General features: G+C 35.7%; 1 protein-coding gene across 8 annotated transcripts in view; it reads left to right on the plus strand.

Annotated features, from left to right (window-relative positions):
• The window catches only part of LOC138698191 (protein 5NUC-like), a 372815-nt gene that overhangs the window by 322830 nt on the left and 23380 nt on the right, over positions 1 to 26605 (plus strand). For all 8 annotated transcript variants that reach the window (XM_069823952.1, XM_069823951.1, XM_069823945.1 and 5 more), the window contains 4 exons: positions 2080 to 2166; positions 5164 to 5367; positions 15533 to 15787; positions 23176 to 23331. In XM_069823952.1, coding sequence (XP_069680053.1) covers positions 2080 to 2166; positions 5164 to 5367; positions 15533 to 15787; positions 23176 to 23331 — 702 coding nt within the window. The remainder of the gene's footprint in view (positions 1 to 2079; positions 2167 to 5163; positions 5368 to 15532; positions 15788 to 23175; positions 23332 to 26605) is intronic.

A 26605-nucleotide genomic window follows, 5' to 3' on the forward strand; every position in this document is an offset into this window, starting at 1 on the left:
ATACTCGCTGGGTGCGAGTTCTACGACATGGTAAATGTTATTCGTCTAAATCATTATTTGTAAACTACCTTCGTAGTTCCCATCGATTTTTATATTTGATTTCGCGTCCAACCATTTTATTCATTGTTTCACCACTAACAGCACTAGATGAAGGTACTGTAACACAGATGGAATTACTGGTTCACAGATTTCACTTTCACTTGAAGCCAATTGAAAATTTTCTTCATTAAATGCAACAGGTGTACTTTCCACTGATTCCTCAATAAGTCTTTTCTTTTTAAGAAAAGTAAACATTGTAACTTGTTTTGCCATTGAACATTGAAATATTTGTATTTATTGTATATGCTATAACTATTGTAGTAAACAGAATTATTATATTTGCTAAATAAACACTGAAAACTACGCCAATAAAAACACAGCACACTTAACTTCTTAACTGTACCGGTAACAATCAAAACTGAAAATTCAGACTGTTTCAATTTCATCCAATCAAGATCGACAGACCATCAACTTTCAAAGATACTACCGGTACCTGTAAATCTACATAACAGAATTTGTTTTAGTTAGATATTGAAAAGTCGTAACAAATTGAAATATAATATTGTATACATTATCTCCAGGGGGAGAGGTGAACGGTAACATACCAGAATTGTCTGCCTATATTAATTAAATACATACACATCAAGAAATACATGCAATACTAATGACTAGAGACAGGATTTTCATGCTCTATCAAATCGTAAAAATAATAACATGTATTATCAAATGACCAAATATGCACAATGGAGGAAAAAATACCAAAAATATATATACTATCAAAATTGAAACTTACATTTCATTTTCAAATGACACGATGTTGTACCGGTACTAACAGTCTCAAGAAGTGACAGGTGTAATTCACAAAGCAACAATATAATTATGTACAGTACTACAGATCTACTATCTGTCCAAATTAAGGTGTATGTTAGCTCTATTGTCACCAAACTACTAGTACTAAGTATGTGAGGGATGCATGAGAGGCATTCTTCAAATAATAATTTTAGCCTCAGGATGGGACTACTATTGAACAAGAGTTGGGGGTTTGGAATTCCAATGCTGCTAAAGTCCAGGAGTTCTCAGGTAGAAGTCCTGCAAACCGATAGACCTTCCATTTATATTTTTCAGTAGATACACTTAAATACTGTAAGCTCAGAAATACCAAACTCTATGACTACATTTATAATATGCAGTATTATGCGATGTAACATAAAATATGTACTAAAACAATAACAATTGACGTAATATACAAGATAAACCTCTAAATATACTTTATTAAACCTAAAATCTAACAAATGTGCATTATGCATGCATTTATGTCTAAAGAGGTCAAAACATGCAAGTGTGTGCGGGAAAATTATACTTATTTCGACTCACTAAATCATGAAACAGATATTTACAAACGTTTGATAAGTGTAGCAAGCTTATATAAAAAATTGCATTTATATGGAAATCCTGTCTTACTACTAATATACTGGTAATTATATCATCCGACTAGCAACAACTGGTCTACTTTGGAAACATGGGAAGCCATTAGGAAAACTATAGATAATCAACAGAACGATCTTAATTACGATAAATGGAATTTAAGAACTGTATTTATATATTTCTATGCATTACTGCATTTAACTAAATCTCTGTCTTGATGTGGTATTTCTATTGTGCATTATTCTGTTAAGTTATTTGATGACAGAGATATTTTCCTTCAGTACATATTATGATTATCATTACATTTACTTCGTAATTTATTACATTGATTAAATTTTGTGTCAGTAAATGGAAACTTCTATTTAACATTCTACATGTTCTGTTTCTGCACCAACTCTTACTGTAATTATTTTCACAGTTCAATTAAACTGCGCAGAGTTTCATTTTTAATTCGATTTATGTACGTAACTAGAAATCAAGACACAAACAAATTCACGCCTGTTCTTACTATACAGCTCTCTTTCTTTTAATAGCAACGTATAATTGATTTTCTTCCTGTATCTTGTAGTTTTACAGCCTTCGAGTAATTTACATTTTGTAAATTTCTTGTTGCAGGAAACTCCAATGTGAGCAGAGCGCGAGATATAGCTAAACTTGATACCGTTGATTTTGTGTTCTTCAGTGGAGCCAATTGGTCTGCAGGTAATAGTTATTTATGTTACTGGTACAAGATCATTATGTACAACTTAACATGCGAGCATGGAATTTAACTAAACAAGGGACAGCGAGTTTAGTTATTCATGTGAGCATGTTGAGTTCTTATGATAGTCGTGTATTGTACAACGTTTTATGGTATTTTATGGTATCTTAAGAGAAAATAAGTTAATAATTATATTTTGCATGTTTTTGGAACAGAAATTCTTGAGAATTTGTATATAAAATGACAATTGAAAAAGTCTTAATCATTTACTATAGGTTTGTTGCAGCACGGTTCGAAATCGATTCTGAATGCCTGCTCATGCGCAGTAGCTCATTGTGTTTTCCAACAAGACTAGAACTGGTAACAATGGTAACAGTGATTAATTATTAGAGAAGAAAATTTCGCTTTGGCGCCAGGGATCGATATATAACAGATATATTCTGTAGGACCAAAAATTAATCTTTACTTAGATTCTTCGCCCAACAGTGTATATTATTGTGGAATTCCGGCCACCAAGTCACTCAATTGATTGTGCTCCTTATATAATGGCAGTTGACAATATACGTTAACATACATGTCGAACTTGGAGTCAGACCACAAAGGGAAAAACACTAGAGGAGAGGGATTCGATTTGGTGCTGTGGATTGAATTTCAGCGTAGCTCAGTGGTTAGAGCACTTGGTACACCAAAGACCCAGGTTCGATCCTGGCATCGGAGTGAATTTTTCTACTCTAATAATCAATGTTACCATAACAGATATATTTTGTAGGACCAAAAATTAATCTTTACATAAATAATTAATATAATAAGAGTGTTTATGTTTTCATTCATGATGAGTGAACAAATAAACATTCATATTATTATATTTACTCTTTGACATAAAGAAATAAAAAATAATAAAACTTCGTTCCTATTCATCCACTGCGTCCCTATTCACCCCATTTTACGATATTAGAAAATAAAATAGGACTTCTAGGAATTAATATACAATATATTAATATGTATATACAACAAAGACTCCCCAATTTTCAAGCTCTGTACAGGCCTGATAGGGGCATGTATAAAAGCCTTACTTCTTAGATGCTACTAAATATCTTTGGCTTTCACGACGATTGTTATGATACAAATTTTAGATGTTATGTTAGTTTTGCAATTTTAGTTTCCTATTTTTTTGGAAATACATACCCGTTTCATCTTCAGGGCATTCCAAGTCGTCGTAAACTAAAAATAAAATATAGTTGAAACATACTGAAGTTGTACTAAAGTCTTGTAATCTATACCTCAACTGGAAAACTAATATTATTTGTTCAGAAATCTATAAGATTTGTTGTTTCTTCAGAAGTGCATTTTATAGTTGGGTACCAATACACAGTACTCTATGTTATAAAGAATATTTTCTCTTCGTGGAAATGATGAAATAACATAAGTTACACAAAATTCCAAGGTTTATTACTAAGATTTGCTAATTTCTATCTGATGGTTCAGAATTTTGGAGGGTTATAGAGAAAATCATAAAGATCCTGAGATGTGCACCAGGATTGGAGGGTTGCACCTGATTTTTGTAATCTTGAATTGGTTAGAAGTGCGAATGATGTATCCCTTAATGTTGGATATTTAGACCAGATGACATGAGGGATTCTTATGTACAGCACTAAAAATAATTTATCACTGTCATTTTCAATGAATAAGAGTGTACCGGTAGTATAAAAACTAACCTTAGCTACAACAAATGTTATGAAATAAAATTAATCTTCTTTAGGCATAATTAATAGATAAAATAATAAGAATCAGTTAACAGTAAAAATAAGTAAATAAAATAGTCTGCCCTTGGTGTGTGCAGAATCTGATTTACCAGAATGATGAATTTAGTAGGCATTAAAACAGACCTGTGCAAACATAGAATTTACAAGATAAAGTAGGCCTATACTGATAATACGAATTTGTAAGCCGCCGGCGTGGCTGTCAGTTAAGGAGCTTGTCTGCCAGTCTGAAGTTGTGTTTGAGCGCGGGTTCGATCCCCGCTTGGGCTGATTACCTGGTTGGGTTTTATCCTAGGTTTTTCCCAACCGTAAGGTGAATGCCAGGTAATCTATGGGGAATCCTCGGCCTCATCTCGCTATCACCAATCTCATCGACGCGAAATAACCTAGTAGTTGATACAACGTCGTTAAATAACCAACAAAAAAAAAAAAAAACAAATTTGTAATCTAGAAACTATCGCACAAAAAATTAACATCATTTGCCCAACTATTAACACTATCTTTCAGTACAACGTTGCAACAGTTTCCAACTGCTTCACAACTTAATTGGGTCTATATTAGCATAATGACTAGCCTAAAATTCTTGTCTGAATGAGTGAATATCAGAAGATTAACAGATTTCAGTTACTGTGATGACTCAAATTAAATATATTATGTACTGATATATAAAAATAAATTACAAAATTAACTCAATTTTTCGCGTGTCGTTTAAACTGTAACCATTCAAGAATTAACTTAAGTGCATGTTAAATTCGGCTATATGTATATTAAATTCGATTATAATTTCCACATATTTCTTGTCTCATTTGTAAATAAATGTCAAATTCAGCTATAATTTCCACTTACTTCGTGCCTAATTTTTAAATAAGTGGCAAAGCAAAGTCAAAAGATGTAAGTCAAAAGACAAAACAATAGCATTTGTGAAGGTGTCTCAAAGATGTCTAACGAGAAATTCCAAATTGTAGAATTTATAAATAATTTACTGGTTTGCACTGGTATATTTGATAGAAGTTAAATTTTGATGTTAGAATACAGGTTCAAAATTGCATGAAAGTAAGATATTACTTATCATGGAAATAACATTCACAAAACTTGTACCATACAGTTTTTAATCATATAAATTAGTTACAATTCAGTGATTTAAAATATGAAGCTTGTATTATCAACTATGTACAAGTATTATGTACGGTAGATATCTATTATAGTTATTACACATGACTTGTTTTGTTTCATTAACAGAAACACCAGCGGAAAAAAATACTACCTCCTTTTGGGAACATGTGCCAAAGGCAAACAAGACAGCATATATTGGAAGTGTTAAAGTTAATCACATGGATATGGCATACCGCTTCGTTGTGGGACATGTGCAGTTTTCCATTAATGGAAGTTGCATTGCTGCCAATGATACAGTCTTAACAGTGAATAATTACTACAATACTACAAGTAAGTTTGTCAGTGTTATCAGGTACTGATAGTGGCTGTAATAGTTTTTGCTTTCTCAAGTTTCAGTGATAAAAGAAAATAACTCTTCATTTGTTTTACTTGACGTATGTCTACATGCTACCGTACATAAGAAGCATTCATTTCAAAACTTCCCAGTCTAAATAACTATATAATTTAAATAGGATTTAATTAAACAAAAAGCACGTCAATTTAGATATTGAAGGGGAAGTTTAAAACGAGTCTTAACTGATTATTGGATACATTTCAGAACACGGATTCCTTCCTTTCCCTCTTACTTCAAAATTCCAACCTTGTGCACACAAAATAAATTATTGGCATTGAAATGTGCATTTTCGTAAGCATGATGATGCACATTTAACAAACGCAGACAAATCTGCTCTTTGTAATATTTTAAGATCTAATTGTTAGTGAGGAATCCGTATGCTGAAATTTTCCCTGATTATTTCACCCCCTCACCCCCAGCCACCCCACTTTGAAATTTCAAATGGCACCCCTATCTTGTGATACTTAAATATGAAAAATTATTCAATTGTTTATACATCTCTTTCATTTGTTTTCTCATATTTTGTTTTCTATCGTCGCCAGACAACCTGGATTGTTGTTATTGTCAGTTGATTGTAGCATAAAAACACAGTTTATTTTGTGTAATTTCCTAAATTTAATCAATAAGGTTGATTTTTGTTCCCCCTTGAAGTGTATACTCTATTTTCAAGTAATTTAATACATAAACACAACTATTAGGACTACATGAAATACTCAATAGTCTTTGTAGCTTTATTCTCTTCAGCTCTAATCAGCAATAAAATAATCCAGGTTGCCAGGTGACGATAGAAAACAAAAGACGACAAAACAAAAGAATGAGATGTATAAACAGTGGAATACTATTTCAGATTTAAGTAGCACAAGATAGAAGTGCCACTCGTAATTTCAAAGTGGGGGAGGTTGTTGGTAAAGGAGTGAAAACTAATATGCAATTAAGACTGGTTTTAAACTTCCCCCTCAATATCTAAACTGATGTGATTCTTGTTTAATTAAATCCTATTTAAATTGTAAGAGTTATTTAGACTGGGAAGTTTTGAAATGAATGCTCTGTATGTAACTATCTACAGAGGCATAAAGTATGTTCAGGAAGGTTGGTCCATTAGTCCTTTCCATGTCTTCTTATTGATGATTCTAACTTTAATTTCTATTGGAAATTGGAAGATATGATTTGATTTTTATTAGCTTGTAGGAAGTACAAGCATTCATGACATCGCACAGTGGGCCAGACTGAGTCAGAAATGGGACAAAATTGAAAAAAATCAACTTTTTTTTTTACAATACTTTTGACAGTATATACTCATAGTAGGGATGTTGGTGAGCACTAAACTCATGATGCATCATCGATAACATGTTTTAATAGCTGTGGCTACAGCCTTGAAAGAGAGCTATTGTAACCAGGCGATAGCGCACCAGTCAGTCCTAGACCGTGCGCTTGAGACATTGGTGTGTGTTACGTGGTCATATTCATGAATAAAGAAATAACAATGGCTGAGAATGTTAGAACAAATGGTACGTTTTATTAGGAATATATGTCATTTTGAATTGGTTTAAACAAAGTGTAAATATTTGCGATAACTTGGAGGAATGCAATTTAAGCTAATATATTTTAGTTTTCAATATTTAAAGAGGGTTATAAAGTACATGTCACTCGATGTTACGAAAACTTGTGTCGATGGTTCAAACAGACCCTATAGATTGCAGAAAAGTCGTATTCAGCTGCAACTACTTGCACTTTTCTGTTTAATGTCCGAAAATTCAGATACGTATTATTCATTAGTATTCCAGATGACCGCTGTTTTTTACACTGTGAAATCGTGGAAGTCTTGCTACAAAATAATAATGATAAGACAGCTGTTCATGAGTTTGTTATTTCATAATTAGGATTACGTGAAAATTGTCAACAAGATTTTTCTTCAGAACTAAAGAAAAAAATAGTTCATTCTCCAGTGTTTTTAATAAAAGATAGCAAAATTACTACGGAATGAAAAATAAATAGGAAGAAAAATATGGCAGTTCGTTGGATCAAGAATTTAAGCTGTCCCCAATGTAATAAATTTCATGTTGAACATGTTGCTGGATGTTCATAGTTGTATAGCCATTCTGGCCATCCAAGAAAATTGTTCTCTGAATCATCTAAGAAGACTAAGAGGGGAGAAACTGAACATCTCAGAGAAGCTGCTGATCCTGCTGAGCTTACTCTTGCTACTCAGATAATTCTGAAGACTTCTGGTAAAAAGAAGCAGCTAAACTAATGGAAAATGCTCTAAGTACACCACCCCGTGCAGCAAAAATTCTAACTGCATATAACGAGCATAGTGGTTCCTGCAAAAATGTTATAAAATATAGTGATGATGACGTTTTAGCCCTGATAATGGATGAGAAATTATCTAATACACTTTATTGAGACTACAAGCAAAATGTAGAAATGTAGATTTATATCCAACGTACAATGAAGTACGAGAAGCAAAGCTGCATTGCTATCCATGTGATATTACTGTGACAAATAAGTGCAGAAGTGAAGTTACAGAGTCTATTAGATCATACAGCCAAACGAATTTATGAAAAGGAGAAAGGAAGAAATTCAGAGTCGGTTTCGAAATCAGATGGGACTTCTTGTGGACAAACCTAAACCAGGGGGAATTGGACACTCAAACGACGGGAATTCTCCTGGAAGATTCTTCTCAAATCCCGAATTAACATCACCCATAACCAGGATAGACAAAGACTTAATTATACATTTTCCAGTTGTTCTTCGAGTAATTTCTAGTGGAAGAGACATTAAAGTTGATTCTTTCAATCAATGTGCGCTAGAAAATGCAAAATTGTTCTTTCAGAAGTATCCCTGGTTTAACCTCCCAGCTAGCTTACACAAAATTCTCATCCATGGGTCTCAGATTATTAACTCAGCTCTGCTTCAAATTTGACAGTTAATCTGAGGAGGCTCAGGAGGCTCATATTAAAAAGATACTAAGATATATCGAGAGCCCCACATAAGGAAAAGTTCTCGTAAAAAACACGACAGATTTAGTCAACAACCTTCTCATATCTTCCCATCCTCTCATTTCAAATATCAGAAAGTCACGTAAAAAATACAAGACTCTAGTGAGGAAGAAAAAGAAAGTGCTATTCATGAAGAAAATGTCAGTAATGAAAATGTAATGAGGAATCAGATATTGAATATAAAAAGCTATTATGTTGTGAAAGTGCTTTTAACTTAAAGAAAAAGTGAAAACTATTGAATAACTATTGATTTTATGCATCCAAGAAAACAATAGAGACATAAAATAATTTTGTCCTATTTTGAGTCGATTCTGGCCCACTGTGCATCGTCACTACACAAGAAAAATTACATAATTTAATATATGAGAATGATATACAGGGTTGTTTCTGATCTTTGATAACGAATTTGAATGACATCATGTGCGTCAGGAGTTGCGCGACAGCTGAACTGTGGCGGGAGATGACAGACCAGTAGTGAGTGGTCTCATAGTCAGAGTGCGTGGCGACTCACAGCAGAAGTTCCCAAGAAAATCGAGCCTTTTCTGGAAAGGGTACATTACGATCCTTTCCAATGCCAAGTACAGTTAAGTGAAAATAAAAGAAGCCTACAATAAACGAGGTTTCGTTATTTCCAAGAAAGGCATCTTCTGTGTACTTAATAAGATTGGTAAAGCTCGAATGAAATTAATTTGTATCATCTCGTGGGGTGCGGACACTTGTGATGGGAGTGGATTTACTTGCTTTTTCCATTCTGGAATTAATCCCCTCCGAGCTTTGTCAGTCTTACTAGGTACAGACAATTACACACAAGTTGCCTTTCTTGGAAATAACGAAACCACGTTTTTTATACATCACGTTTTTTGCAAGCTCCTATGATTTTCACGTAACTGTACTTGGCATCGGAAAGAGCTGTTATGTACCCCTCCCAAAAAGGCTCGATTTTCTTGGGCATTACTACTGTGATACACTGCGCACTCTGATTATGAAATCACTCACTACTGGTCTATCACCTCTGGCCGCAATTCAGCTGTCTGTGTAATTCCTGACGCATATGACGTCATTTAAATTCGTTATCAGAGATCAGAAACAACCCTCTGTAGTTCTAAGCCACAAAGGCAAAATTTTATTTGAAGATTTAGAGTCCAATGCTATTAGGTGCGGTATCATGATTTCTTCTTCGTATACTTACGTCATTTGTTGAGTAATTTCTATAATATTTTAATAGTAGCTTCCCCATTTGTATAAGAAACGAATTCGCACAAAAAACTTCTTTTTTTAATGTGGCTTTGGACTATCTCATTCTCACACCTTCATATAATACAATGAAAACGTAATTCTAACAAGCAAAACTGCAATTCATTTAATTGTACATTGAAAATGGAGCACATTACAAAGGATCTGTGATTTGTGTTATTGAATACATGCGTACCAGTAAGTAATCAGTAGAGCTCGGGTTTATATGCATTTATAAACCTTGAAATATGCATGCAAATATGCTCTATAAAATCTTAAAATATGCACTACAATATGCGATGTAAATTTGGAAAATTAACGTCTCGTAAATGTTTTTACTTTTAAATGAAGTAAAAATATGGCAGTTTTTTTCCTCAACAATACCTATAATAAGTGAGAAATACTTGAACAATGTGATGGGACTTAGATTCTTGTCTGATTCTGTGTTGGCCAAAATAAGAACTACACCATGCTCACTTCCTTGATTCGATTCTGCAACAAAAGAAACTGCGGACATTCCTACATGCCTGCTGATCGTGCATTTGGTTTAGTGGATAGGAAGGTAAAGGAGGAAGAATATAGTCTGTATCCATACCAATATGTTGATATACTTTCAAAAGTGGAAACTGTGTTCACAACAGCTGACATTAATTTTGTTGATTGGAAGAGAGGGTGTGAGAAGCATTTAAAGCCAGATAAAGGTTTCAAAATCACTGACGCAAAAGCTTTGGGACTTCCACACTCTTCATCCAATAGAATAACATTCAGGAGTACATACCGTTCTGTTATTAGCATTACCCAACATTTTCAAGCATACGTACATTTCCTCTGAGCAACAGTTTTTTCTTTTTGCTGAGGACCATCAACTCTCCAAACAAAACAAGTTCACCTAAGATATTAGACGTTAAAAAGCTGCTCCAGGCCATGGGATATCAATGAAATCAAATTGATTTCTATAAAGAAGCTTTGAGAGTCCAGCCTGCAGAACGAGAAGATAATGGAATGCAAGACAACATAGAATTTCTAAATGAAGATTTGATGTAACTTTGTATACAGATATTTGAACTGCCTGATTATTATGTTTCTTTCAGTACGGTATGTTTGTAATATGTTTCTTGGTGTTTTAAATAAATTATTCTACATTTGAATTTTTACATATTTCTCAAACATGAGCACATCATTGTTGCCAAAGTGTACTATTTTCAATTTTATTTTCAAAACCATCTATTTCATTTTTTAAAATGTAAAATTTAGAAATTAACATTTCGTTTTGGGAATAATTTTGAATGAAACAAGTAGAGAAATTTTAAAAAGTTGCAATAAAAAGTAATTAATAAAATCGACCGTCACAAAAAAAAAAAAAAAAAAAACAGATTTTCGTTTTTCCTGTAAAATTTGTGAAAAGTGAAATAGTAGGTTTTGGAAATAGGCTACTCAATTCTTGTGTGATATAACAGATATTGCTTTCATTTTGTACACCTCTGAATTTGTCATGCAGAGGAAGGTGTCTCAAAGGATTCGGAGTAGGGCCTACCTACTCAAAAATCAGACCATGATAATTGAGTAACAAGTGAATAATTAATATATGAAAATCAAGTTTTAAAAATCTTATAAAAAGAATGCATCCATTTTAAAACACAAATCTAAAGGAGGAAAATTTAACATATTGAGGAAGATAGTGTTATTTCTTTTGCTACCTAAGTTGGTAACGCAGGTGATTATGTATGGAATGAAGTTTTCCATCTGTACATGTACCGGTATATTATATACTGTACTCCAACCACGAGAAAGTCTTTGGGGACTGAGACGAAGCGGGGTAATGCTGTGAATGAATGTTGATGTCATAAGATGTCATAAGGTCACACACATGGGTACTCGTATCTGTATAGGCTATAGTTAGTGACTGGTAAATCCGGCCCTGTAACGAATTTCACCCACTCCACTTCTAACAGTCCGCACGCTGTCAACAAACACGTAACAAATAGAGGCAGAGGGTAGAGAAGAGATGGCCCTGCCTCTGCTACTACTGATAAAGAAAACATTTTACTCACCGGTGAATCATAATGGTGTTGCCAGTTCATCTTGAGATTCATTTCCTGAATTAGATTCAGAACCATCACTCTTGCTGTCACTGTCACTGTCACTGTCACTGTCACTGCTACTGTCTTCGCCTAAGTTTATGATAATGGTGTCCGTTATTTCAGAAACTGACCGATGTTTTTTCCAGTAGCCTGCTTCTACTCTCAATACATGACTGCAATAACCCTCCCAGTCTTTCTTTGTGACGGATGTTATTGCTTTATTGGTTAATTCGCGAAGTGCCGAAAGTGACATATCTCCACGTGCATTGTTTTCCCGCACTGTTCTTTTCATCTTAGCCCAAGCCAACTCCACTGCATTTAACTCGCACATATAGGGTGGGAGGCGAAGCACTGTGTGACCGTAGTCTGCCAATTTCCTGTCAATCCTGAACATTTTTTCAGTTGGTTTGTGAGCATTCACAATTTCATATAAGTCTACTTTATGCAACTTTGGATCGACTTGAATGCCTTTCCTTTCTAGCCATTCAATCATGGCAGCATTGGTTGCATATTTATTAGGAGGCTTGTCAACTTCAATGCAGTGATAGGGGGCGTTGTCCATTATAATTACAGACTGCTCGGGAAGATTAGGTAATAGTTTTTCATTTACCCATTTCTCGAAATTACCACTATTCATCTGTCCGTGATAATCTCCAGACGCAGTGCCAGCTTTGTAAACAAGTTGTGCACCAGGAATCCACCCATTTACACTTCCAGCGTTCACTACAATCAGTCTGTTTCCAGAACTGGTGTTGGCTTGGATACCAAATTCGTCATCGCTTTGCCAACACTTAGAAAATGTTAGGTTGCTGTCAACCCAACTTTCGTCCATGTACACAATATTGCGTCCGGCTTCACGAAAATGTTTTATTCTGGTCAGGTATTTGTGCCGCCAACTGACAATATCAGCCCTTTCAAGAAGAATTTTTCTTTTTGACTGGCACTTCTTCCATTTGTAGCCCATGACCTTCAATAATCTATTTAAAGATCTGCAACCCCAAGGGAAAGTGATTTTGCTTCTTATTATGGGTAGAAGCTTGGGTACAGTCGGAACTTTTTTCTCACGAACATAAAATTCATTAATGGTGTTCTTTATCTCACATCTGTCGAAATCGTCCACAATCATACGATTGTGCTGAGGTCGAATTCTCGTTTTCCCTGGTGTAGAAAGAGGGTTGTTGGGACACATCTCGTTCCTTTCTTTACTTTCTTTTCTTATTTTTTTAATAGTTGTGACTCCCACTCCGGTGTAGAATGCAGCCCATTTGGTAGCCTGCTGAAGAGGAATAGCCAATTCCTTACTTTTGGACTCCAAGTCGCACTTCTCAATCACTGTACATATAAACTCACGTCCCTCAGAATGTATAGTTTTATTCTTTCTTGGCGACGACATTCTTCTTTATACACACGGATCTTGTAATCTATTAAACACTTAGCTATTATTACTAAAAACTTGAAAAAATTATAAAAAAGAACACGCTAACGAAACTAAACTAAACTAAACTAAACTAAACTAAAGACCTAGTAATATATTACAGAACGCGAAAGGGAAAGATCACCAGACCAAATGTTTTCAACACGTACAACACAGAGATAGGCAGGCAGGCAAGATTGAGGACCCGACCACCTGACAACCATAAACTGACTGACAAACTCCCGCTACTGAAGCGTGTGGTGGGTGGGGAGCAATTTTCACCCCTAACTTCTCCAAGTCCTAGGGTCGGATTTACGAGTCACTAACAGTAGCTTTCACAGCACAAACAATAACATTGATAAACACATATTGATACTACCCTAGTTACAAAATTAGATCACTGTTAATCTCCTGGTCTTTTAATCTCTCCATACAGGAACTAACATGTGCAGGAGAGCGCATGGTTTTTAAACTGACGTTATAACGATAATATTATCTATCTACTTCGCTCCAATAGATGACGCAATAGTAAGCACATTCCTTTCACGGTTGATATCCTGGTTGGAGAACAGTAGCTAAAATAATTTGTACAGTCTTTTTTAAAGAAAAAAAAAAACAAATTTAAATAATTGATTAAATGGCGATCTTACTCGTGTTAATTATGTAAGCATGTGCAGCTTATAGCTGTTTCGGTGTTTCTTCAGACCATCCTCAGAGCCTACTAGATCTCGGCGTCATCTCGAACTTCGCTGCCTGTTGTGTGGGTGTGTTTGATTGTTGACAAGTATTGAAATGTGGTGTCAAATAGTGTGTGAGTGTTCTGAAATTGATCTATGTGTTGAGAATTTGATCAGGGTGTGTTTTAGTGTGTCTGTATATTTCATATTGTTCTAGTGTGTTGAGTTTTTGGTTTTTGGGTTGTATGTGTAGGATTTCCATGTCTGTATTTATGTTATTGTATGTGTGGTTAGCATTAGTTATGTGTTCGGAATATGTAGATGTATTGTGTCCTCTGGTTATTGCTTTAATGTGTTCTTTGTATCGAGTTTGGAATGATCTGCCTGTCTGTCCAATATAGGAACTGTCGCAACTATTGCATGTGAGTTTGTATACGCCTGTGTGGTTGTATTTATGTGTTTGTGTTGTTTGTGTGTTGAGATGTCTTTGTAGTGTGTTTTTTGTTCTGTATGCTGTGTTGTATTTCTGTTTTCTGAATGAGGATGCGATCTTGTGTGTGTTTTTGTTTTCGTATGTTAGTGTGATGTATTTCTTGTGTTCTTGCGTTTGTGTTGTGTTTTGTGTGTTTTTGTGTTGAGTTTTTGTTTTTTCTTCCTTATGATGTTGTCTATTATGTTTGGGTGTAACCATTTTCTTGTGCTATGTATTTGATTGTGTTCACTTCTTCCTTGTAGTGTTGTTGGCTCATGGGTATATTAAGTAATCTGTGTACCATTGTCCTGAATGCAGCATGTTTGTGTTGTGTGGGGTGATTAGATGTCTTGTGTATGTGTGTGGTGGTTGGTTTTCTGTATATTTTGAAGGTGTGTTTGTTGTCAACTTTTGTTATGGTGATGTCTAGGAAATTTATGGAGTTATTGTTTTCAAGTTCAGTGTGTATTGGAGTTTTGGGTGTATTCTGTTTATGTATTGGTGTAGTTTGTGTATTTGCCGTTTGTTTCGTTTGTATAGTATGAGTATGTCGTCTACGTATCTGTGCCAGTACATTATGTTGTGTGCATATTTGTTGTGTTCATTGTTGAGTATGTGTGTTTGTTCTATGTTGTGTAAAAATATCTCTGCTAGTATGCTAGATATGGGTGATCCCATTGGCAATCCTTCTGTTTGGGTGGAGTATTTGTTGTTGTGCGTGAAATAATTTTGCTTTGTTATGATGTCTGTGATTTGGATGATTTCTTCGATGTGTTCTTGTTATGTGTTGTTGTCCATGAGCATTTGTTTTAGTATCTGTAATGTGTCTTGTATCGGTATGTTAGTGTACGAGTTAGTGATATTGAAAGATGCTAGTGTTGCACTATGTGGAATGTGTTGTTGTTTTGTTGACTAGGTCTATAGTGCTTTTTATTGTTGTCTGTTTTCTGAATTTTATGTTGTTTCTGATGATTTTGTCCATCGCCATTTAATCAATTATTTATATTCAAGTGTTAAAAGTAGTGTACGAAAGATTCAACATGGACAATAAATTTCATTATGGCTTAATTGCAATTTCATTTACAGTAATACCAATATTAATTTTAATTGGTGAATTTGTTAATTAGTTAATAGCTCAAAGTAGTTCAGTAAATTAATGAAAATTAATAGTAAAGTCAAGTTTTGCATACTTGTGATAATAGCTTTATTGTATCTATTTCTTCAGATGATGAAGCAGCTTTGAATTTGACGAAGGTAGAACTGAGGAATCTTGAGAGTCAGAACGAGACCTTGACGAAGAACACAAAGAATCTTACAGGAGAAGCTGGCCTATGTTGTCATGCGGAATGTTCAGTTGGTAACCTCATCACAGATGCTATGGTAGCTGCACTGAAAAGTGACAGCATTTGGAGCAAGAATGGATCTCGGATAGGAATATTTCCTGCCGTCCACCTTGTACCAAATAAGACCATCCCTGAAAGTAAGTTACTTCACTTGAGTTTATATATATTCTTGTGAAACCATTGCCATCAAGATTTATAATACCTCAAATGTATGCAACTTATCTACTTTAGATTGTCCTTAATTTTTTTATGTCTGTTGTCCAAAATGAAAGGAATTTGAATGCAATTTTTGTGAAAAATTATGATTTAATATTTGAGGCGTTCAGAGCTAAAGTGGATCAAGTCCATGAGATATAGTTTTGAGATAATAAGACTTAAAGTTAACTTGCTCTAGTGGATTATTTAATTTCACTAACAATAATTTTATTGCTCCATTCTCAAATTCTAGATTTATAAAATATAAACAAATGTGATGTTAACTGATGCAACACTTTGGTAACTTGATCCACTGTGGCTCAGAACATCGTGTACAAATAATCTGAGCCAAAAGTGACTGGTGTCACCTACCAGTGAATGCTTGGAATTAAGACTTGATCCATTATTGCTCGGAAAAGATCCAACTTCAGATAATCAGAAAATGAATTAAACTCACTTTATGAAAATTTGTGACTTGATCCACTTTAGCTCTGAACGCCTCATTTAATAAGATAGAGCTCATAATAATTGTTGGGTGGTTAATTAAAGAAGTACCAGATTAATTGTGTAGATATATCATTGAGATAATAATTTATACTGTGGTAGTTTCGAATTAACATGTACCAAAAAAAATAAATTATACTGTATCAAACCAAGGATATATGCTCGAAAACGCTGTTACAGAGATGGAGTGAAATCATAATAGGCTATGTGGCATAACACATGATGATGATGATGATGATGATGATGATGATGAGTTCACACCTGTGGATTAACGTGGTTAGCGTGTCTGGCTGCGAAACCAGGTGGCCCGGGTTCGATTCCTGGTCGAGGAAAGTTACCTGGCTGAGGTTTTTTTCAGGGTTTTCCCTCAACCCAATATGAGCAAATGCTGGGTAACTTCGGTGCTGGATCCCAGACTCATTTCACTGGCATTATCACCTTCATCTCATTCAGATGCTAAATAACCTAAGCTGTTGATAAAACATCGTAAAATAACCTACTAAGAAAAGATAATGATGATGCTTGTGATGGTGGAGAATTAATATATTTTATGACGTGTTGCGAAAATTATGGGCAAATTCACAAAATAAAAGTTTCAAGATTCTTTGCTAAGTTCGTCCATATTATCAGCAGTGCCTCATTTGAATGATTTTTTTTTTTTCCATAAGTAAGCCACATTGGTTTATATTCATTCATTCATAATATTCTGCCCAAGGGCAGGTCTTTCACTGCAAACCCAGCATTCTCCAGTCTTTCCTATTTTCTGCCTTCCTCTTTGTCTCTTCATATGACCCAAATATCTTAATGTCGTCTATCATCTTATATCTTCTTCTGCCCCGAACTCTTCTCCTGTTCACCATTCCTTCCATTGCATCCTTCAGAAGGCAGTTTCTTCTCAACCAGTGACCCAACCAATTCCTTTTCTGATCAGCTTCAGCATCATTCTTTGTTCACCCACTTTTTCGAACACAGCTTCGTTTCTTATTCTCTATGTCCATTTCACACACTCCATCCTGCTCCATGTCCATGTTTCTGCCCCATAAAATGCTACACTCCACACAAAGCACTTCACTAGTCTCTTCCTTAGTTCTTTCTCCAGAAGACGCTCGTTTTTCTATTAAAAGCTTCCTTTGCCATTGCTAATCTCCTTTTGACTTCTTGGCAGCAGCTCATGTTACTGCTTATAGTACACCCCAAGTAACTGAAGCTGTCCACTTTCTCTACTGCCTCATTTAGAATTCGCAAGTTTACCTTCTTTACTTTTCTTCATATGACCATGATCTTCGTCTTGTTGGCATTTATCTTCATTCCATACCGGTACTGCTCACAGCTGTCATTTAGCTCCAGCAGCATATCCCTTAGTATCTCCTCTTCTGCTAACAACGCCATATCATTATCATCAGCAAATCTTATACGTTTTATTCTTCTTCCTCCTACTATCATTCCTCCCATATTCTGAAAACAGTTCTTGGTTTATATTACTGAATCATTTTATTATCTGAGGCAATGATGACAGCATCATACATAGTCTACATTTAAGATTTGAGCCTTTTTCATTCGTCAGAAGCAGAGAAAAGGAAACAAGAAAGGACAAAATCAGAAATGAAGTTATTAGACAGACATTAGGAGTTCAAAAACTAAATGATACAATAATGAAAATGAGACTAAAATGGTTCGGTCATTTGAAAAGGATGAATGAAAGAAGAATACCAATAAGGACATTGCAAATGAAAGTCAGAGATGTAAGAACATTAAGAAGACCCCAGGCATAAATTTAAAAGAGAGAGGCCATGATTGGGAAAGAATTCAAGACAGGACTTTGTGGAGGAGACTATGTTTTGAGACGACCTACAACTGAGTGGAAACTTCTACTGATGATGACGATGATGACGACGACTATGACTACTTCTCACTAACTTTAGACACAAGTGATGGAAATCTGGGTCTTGTGATCAACAAAGCCAGTTTCAAATAATTGATACGTACAGATATGAGTGAGGGATTTTTGGGAACATAAGACTCCAAGTATTTTTTTTTATGTAAAGGCAAATATTTGGCTTACATCTTTCACCAAACTATCCCCATCTCGTGAGCAACACTCCGAGCCATGGGAGACGAACTGCATAACACTTGACTCTGTCCATTCCAAATTCCAGTAGAACCCACTGGTATTCGGACCTGGGTTACCAGCGTGAAAAACCAACATACTAGTCATTTGTCTCATGTTGTGTTGACCCAAAGTAAACTGTTTGATAGGTTTTCAATGCTTCGAGACATGGTCTACAGGAGTCCAATATATTAGCATCACAAGCACCTTTACATACAAAGTAAATATTCTGTTGTTTTAATCCTTTGCAGGTAAATTTAATTTCAGATATTGAATACGAAGGCAATTCATCTAAAGGAAGAAAGCCCGACAGAAAATCTACCATGTAAGGGGCTGGTAACTCCTAAAGGCTAAACAGAGAAACATCCAGACAGGACTTGAATGCTAATGACAATGCCATGAATATCATGACAACGAATTTTGAACCTACGATAATTGCCACGTGGAATGTTGAAGGCATAGGCGAAAATTAGAAGAACTTGTATTGGAATAAAATTAAAAAAGACCCCAGACATTGTTTTACAAACAACTACAGGAATGTTTCAATAAGATTGGGGAAAAATTGTGTCATAATATCTGGTGATGTGATTGCAAGAATGGGAAAAATTCCGATCCCTAAATTAATAATAGGTCTACCTAATGGAGAAAATATAGATGTTGCATTATATCTCTAGTGGTAAGTGACTGTTTAAATTTCAAGTGACTTATCTTTTTCATGGGCGTCACAGTACTAAAAATGATCGCAACTTTTGCTGTATCGCTTCCCCATCACCACAAACTATGATGTTGCACAGAGGCAAAGATATAATGAAAGATCTTTGTGTTGAATGGAAATTAGAAGAAACTAAGAGACTGGTGCACATTTGATAACAAAGGAAAGCAGCACATGTTATAAACACAAGGACATAAACAAATTCACATGGGAAGCGAGAAGCACAAAATCTATACCGGTATCGATAATCGATTACATAATGACAAATAATAAAGTGTGATCAGGCATAATAGATTTAATATGTCGAGGAGTGAAAATAGACAATGACTACTATCTAGTAAGCAGTAAAATACGAATTCCAAAAAATTACATCAGAGGGAACGAAATCATGTTGGAAAATAAAACAAAGTTTAAAATTCAGTTATTAGAAAAAAAAATCATTAGACTGCTATGTCAACAAATGCTCGATCTAAATATAAAAGATAGAAGTGGAGATATAAATAGTGATTGAGAAATACTGAAAACTGCAGCAAAGAGTGTGACTACGGGGATTTTAGGAACACAAACAAGAAGAAAATTGAATAGGTTAACAATGTAGGCTGAGGAAATAAGAGAAGTAGAAGAAAAGAAAAAGATTATACAAAATTTGGCTAAATACTAGGAAGATTGATGACGAAATCAATATAAAGAGCGAAAAATGATCGTGAGAACATTATAAAAAAAAAAGAGAAAGGTGCAGTCAGTTTGTGAGTGAATTAGAAAGACATGTAATTGGTGCCAAATGTTATGGATTCAAAATTTTCCAGACACTTGGAAAGGAAGAGAGTGATAAAGCAGATATAAACCCAGTTCCTGTAAACAGTACAAAGCAAAAATTAGGAAGGCATCTGGAATAGATAATTCAAATATGGAAGTGTGGAAATATGGGAGCACAAAATTAAAAATTAGACTGTTGCAACTATATTTGGAATCAAGGAAAAGTACTGGCTGAATGGCAAACAGTTAAAATAATTAATACTTACGAACAGGGTGAAAGAAATAAATGTGGTAATTACAGAACATCTCTCTTCTCATTACAACATATATGAACTCTACACTGCTTTTTTAAAGAAGAAGTTACAACCAATTACAGAATCACAATTAATCAAAGGGCAGAACGGTTTCAGGAATAGATATTAGAAAAACGAAAATAATTTTATAAACATTTGTTTACTGTTTCTTGAATAAAGAAAATCATATGATAGAATAAATCGTAAGAAGTTATGAACAGTCTTAGAGAATTATAAAATACGTGACAATTTGATAAATGGTATTAAATCAATGTATAATGAAACAAAATAAAGAGACACAAAATAACAGTAATGGTGAGATTGATGTGAATATAACAAGCAAACCTAAAGGAATTCTGGTAAAAATAAATACGAACATACAATCCTCTTTGTAGCTGATCAGGTACTACTAACAGAAAACGATAATGATATACAGACATGTCACGAAATTAAATGATGTAATAAAAGAATATAATATCGAAATCTCAACAGAGTTATAGATGGAGAACTAATTGAACACTTCTCTACATTCATGTACAGTGTGTCTATTTAGGTTCTTCAGTTTCAGATAATAATGCTACTGCAGATTTCGAAGAGAATAAGCAAAGTCAATAAATTAAATGGCTGTATCAAGCGACATTTCAGTAAGAGTATGAGAAAGGAAATAAAATAATAAATAATATCGTACCAAAACCAGCACTAAAATATTTCATCAAAACATGGGTACCGGTACTCAATGATTTAGATAAATCAAGATTAGAGGTAGCACAGATGAGATTTTGCTTGGTGTGACGAGGAGAAAACGACTTAAAAATGTTGATATATTATATCAGTTGGGAGAAGAGTTGATGATATTCAAAGATCAGACACAATTTGAGAGGTCATGATTCCTTCAAGATACCCTTAGCAAGCATTGCTTTATACACCACCTGGGCATAGAGATGTCAGACGATCTGGGAAGAAATGGAAGGACCAATTTTAGCCTCAGATTAGGTTTTAAAGGACTAGTTCTTGAATCCTTGATCTGGGAGATGATGATGATGATTAACATCCCACCAGACATGATCGATTGGCTGAATATATTCACCTGACGGGACTGGCTGGCCGAATGGATTGATGTGACTGACTGTCTAAGTGGATTCACCTGACCTGACGTGACTGACTGTGTAAATGGACTGATCTGACGTGACTGGGTGTCTGAATGGATTCACCTGACCTGACCAGAGGTGACTGGCTGGCTGAATGAACTGACCTGACATGACTTGGTGTCTGAAAGGATTCACCTGACATGACGTGACTAGCTGGCTGAATAGACTTACCTGACATGACTGGGTGTCTGAATGGACTTACCTGACGTGACTGGTTGTCTGAATGGATTCACCTGTCATGACGTGACTGGCTGGCTGAATGGATTCACCTGACCTGACGTGAGGTGACTGGCTGGCTGAATGGACTGACCTGACATGACTGGGTGTCTGATGGATTCACCTGTCATGACGTGACTGGCTGACTGAATGGATTCACCTAATCTCACGTGACTGGGTGTCTGAATGGACTTACCTGACGTGACTGGGTGTCTGAATGGATTCACCTGACCTGACGTGAGGTGACTGGCTGGCTGAATGGACTGACCTGACATGACTAGGTGTCTGAATGGATTTACCTGTCATGACGTGACTGGCTGGCTGAATGGATTCACCTGATCTGACGTGACTGGGTGTCTGAATGGACTTACCTGACGTGAGGTGACTGGCAGGCTGAATGGACTGACCGGTGACTGGCAGGCTGAATGGACTGACCTGACATGACTAGGTGTCTGAATGGATTCACCTGTCATGACGTGACTGGCTGGCTGAATGAATTCACCTGATCTGACGTGACTGGGTGTCTGAATGGACTTACCTGACGTGACTGGGTGTCTGAATGGATTCACCTGACCTGACATGAGGTGACTGGCTGGCTGAATGGACTGACCTGACATGACTAGGTGTCAGAATGGATTCACCTGTCATGACGTGACTGGCTGGCTGAATGGATTCACCTGATCTGACGTGACTGGGTGTCTGAATGGACTTACCTGACGTGACTGGATGTCTGAATGGATTCACCTGACCTGACGTGAGGTGACTGGCTAGCTGAATGGACTGACCTGACATGACTAGGTGTCTGAATGGATTCACCTGTCATGACGTGACTGGCTGGCTGAATGGATTCATCTGATCTGACGTGACTGGGTGTCTGAATGGACTTACCTGACGTGACTGGGTGTCTGAATGGACTGATCTGACTTAACTTAACCTGACAAGACGTGACTAAACTGTTGAATGAATTCACCTCACTTGATGTGACTGGTTGGTTGATTGGACTGGCGTGAATGGGTGTCTGAATGGACTGTCCTAACGTGCCTGACTGAATGGCATGACGTAAAGTGATGTGATTGTCTAGTTGAATGAAATGACGTAATATGACATGACGTGACTGGCTAGCTGACGTCTGACTTAATTTAATCAATTATTGAATGGACGAGTAAATTCACGAATGGATTATGATTGAATGGACGAGTGATTGATTGATTAGTGAATGAATATTTGGATTGATTAAATGAAATGGATTTGGATGAATGAATAGAGTGGCTGACTGGGTTGAAGACCATTTAAGAAAAGAATTGCGCTATTATGCTTGAGGTAACTTAGCTTTGTAATCCACAGGAATTAATATATAAGATTGCAACACACTCGCTCTCATGGTGACCTATCAAGTTGAAAAATGAACTAGGTGATGGACATTTTGATTGTTTCATAAATGTATTAATTATTGTTTACGTTCAAGCTCTTGTAGGATAATAAATAATGAACTTAACTTTATTTAAGAAGCGTAAAGGAAACGATTCAATATACCTGCAGGTGATTGGCTAAAGAATTACTTTATTACTACTATTATTATTATCTATTTTTATAGATGTGACACTACTAACCCTGAATGAACTGATTGGTGAAGATGTGTACATCTACAGCATTGCACTGACAGCTCAGCAGTTGAAAGCAGTGCTCGAAATATCCATCAATAGCACAAATAGCTCTAGCTTCAACTCCTCCGACTTCCTTCATACTTCAGGTGAGTGAATTCAGTATTTTGTTGCTTATATTAAATTAAGAGAAGTTAATGAGGCTTGCTAATAATTTTCAGTTGATAAAATAGTGCAGGCGAATTTCAGAAAATTTCTCCCTATTTTGCTGTTTCTGATTAATGGTAGAGATCAGGGTCTTTTACTGTCTCTGCATTACGTCTCGGAAAAACCTTTGTTAGTTTCGTTGTAAATCTTTCTGGATTTTTCTGATTGCGTCACTTTTAAAATGGTGATCTCCATCCCTGTCTGAAAAGAGACTGTGAGACAAGGAGTTGTGGGTCAGTCTATGTAAGCGAACAGTGAAGTCTCGTAGTTAACAGAACAATGCTATGCTTTTTTTTTCTTTGTAAATTCAGATTGTTTGGAAACTGTGTATAAATTTTGTATTTTATTTTATTATTTAGTTGTGTTTGTTAGTATCCTAAACCACACATAGACCCACCATAGGTACTTTTCACCACCACCACCACCACCACCACCACCTGTGTCATATATTGACTTTCTCAGGAGGCCGAAATTTCCCGTACTTATTAATTTTTTTTAATAAATTACACACATTTTGTGCTTCAACAAATCAAATGGACTGCAATTCTCAGAATTATTAACTTTGTGTCAGTATCTCTTCAGTATAGCAGCTCATAATGCTAATAGAAAACATAAATAAAAAACATAAAAGAAATATTAATGACTGAATTATAGATTTATTCTATAAATAGTATTTATGTTTAGGGAGATTTTTGGTTTATTTGTTATTTTTATTGAAAATAAAGAAATAAAGATAAATGAAGCTCCTTTATAAGTATTTCTTGTTCCAAGCAATGTAGAGCGTGTTTTCTCATTAATGAATGTTCAGTGAACAAAACAACAAAATAAGTTGGGTGTGAGTGCTATTGAAGCTATGTTACAATGTAAATAGAACCTACACTGCAACTGCAAGGAATTTTACAAACAAATTCTTCAAAACATGGAACTGTTAAGGAAAGCCACATTTTCAGGGAAATACAGATGCGGCAGAAACAATGATCCATTTTAAATTGCGCGCCATTGTTGGACATGGGTTCATGCAGCATATTCCGAATCTCACCAGACCAGTGAACAACAATGACGTCACGCTCCAGCAAAATAGAAACAAAACTGCTGGAAGGTTCGATGGCTGTCATGGCGGCTGTACAAGTTGTCTGTGCTACGCTAGCAAGATTTTGCGAAATTTCCATACTGTCATCTCGTTCAAAGAAAAGAGAGTATAAATAATTTATTTCTTGAACTAGTAGTAGGCCCTAATAACTGGTCCGTTGACATGTTCGCTCATAAGCTATTAACATATATTTTTACGTTGTGCTCATTACAAACAATACAGCAGAACCAAAGCAGAACACACCGCCATGACACAACAGTGCACGATGTCATTCGTCTGCTAATTCCCGCCCAATACAAGAACCAATCAGATTCAATGATGGCGGCTGATAGAGACTGCCACCACCTCTGCAAGCTGATGGAACCGGTGTGACACCGGTGGAGCATCAGTGATGTCATTGTTGAAATTCAGAATACCATGATGCCATCAGATTGCTCAGCGCTGAGATTCGGAATATGCTCATAGAGAGTTGATGTTGGTACCAGTGTGTAGTGCAGTTTAAACCATTGCCAGTCATTATGGAGCATTGGTCAAACGAACATCGTTTTTTGTAATTGAAATGTTTTCAAAAGTGGCGATAGTGTCATACAAACGCAGCGTTCGTTTTGGCAACATTTTGACATTGGTCAGAATGATAAAGTTCCGTCCAGGATGTCGATTACGAGATGGGTCCAGCAGTTCAGAGCAACAGCATCTGCAGCAAACAAGAAGCCCTCTGATAGGCCACGTACGGTTCGCACCCCGGACAACATTGCAAGAGTAACAGCTGCTTTAGAGCGAAGTCCAACATAATCAGTTTGTTGGCATTCAGAAGTCCTTAACATCTCGGATAGACGTGTGTGACGGATGTTGCGTCTGGATATGAAGTTCCATCACTACAAGCTCCAAGTGGTGCAACAATTATTGCACAGAGACTTTCAGGCACGTCAAACTTTCTGTACACAGCTTCTGGAAATGATCAACACTCAACCCGATTTTCTCAACAAGTTCATGATCTCCAATGAGGCCCATTTTCACTTATTGGACTATGTGAACAAGCAAAACTTTAGGTATGGGCGCCTACCAATCCTAATCAGATTCATGAAAGACAACTTCATAGTGCAAAAGTTACTGTGTAGTGTGTGGTGTGGTGTGGTGTGGCGTCTATGCAGGGTATTTTTTTGAGAATGGCAGGTGAAAGTGTCACTGTAACATCAGATCGATATGTTATGTTGCAACAGTTCGTAATGCAGGAAATGTGCCGTAAAAATATCCATATGCAGTCGTTGTGGTTCCAACAGGATGGTGCATCGCTCACACAGCGAGAACATTCATGACAGCCTTATGCAGAATGTTTTCAGAACATTTTGTTTCCCGCTTTGGTGATGTCAACTGGCAGCCTGTTCACCTGATTTATCGGCTTGTGATTATTTTTTGTGGAGATTCCTGAAATTCAAAGTGTATATTGACAGGCCAACAACTATTCAGGACTTGAAAAACAACATTCACGCCGAAATCGAGGCCATAACAGACGACATTCTTCGTAAAGTTATGGCGAATCTGTGTGTTTGTGCAGAAGATTGCATTGCCAACAATATTGGACACCAGAAGGACATAATTTACAAAAAGTGACATGTGTGCTCAATTATAGAAGTATTCTTTCGAACAGTGTACACTAATAATGTGTAGTTGTATTTCTTCGTGCTTAAATAAAATGTGTAAAATGGCTCATTGTTTCTTTCACACTCTGTATAAATGAAGAAAGAGGTAGACGTGATGTAGAGACTAGTATTTTTAATTTATATTTCCAAATTAACAAAAACAAACTTCAACATGACTATGTTACGTGTAATTTTTTTTATTCTATCTCAATGTACATATGCAAAGGTAATTGAGAATAATTCAAATTTAACTGTCCTGTATTTATATTTACTAAAGCTGCTAATGCTACTAACACGTCGAGAGACGTTTCTGTGTTTTTTTCCCTTATTTTGGTGCGAAGTATCAGGCCATTCTGGTTATTACCAGTATTCATTACATACAAGAAATATTTTATTTATTTATTATATGATAGTGGTAATGTAAACATATGAATACATTCATTAATATGGTCATTTCGTGCACTGTGGATGAAAAGATAAGTATAA

The sequence above is a fragment of the Periplaneta americana genome, chromosome 4, assembly GCF_040183065.1.
Source record: "Periplaneta americana isolate PAMFEO1 chromosome 4, P.americana_PAMFEO1_priV1, whole genome shotgun sequence".
In the NCBI taxonomy this organism is placed as follows: domain Eukaryota; kingdom Metazoa; phylum Arthropoda; class Insecta; order Blattodea; family Blattidae; genus Periplaneta; species Periplaneta americana.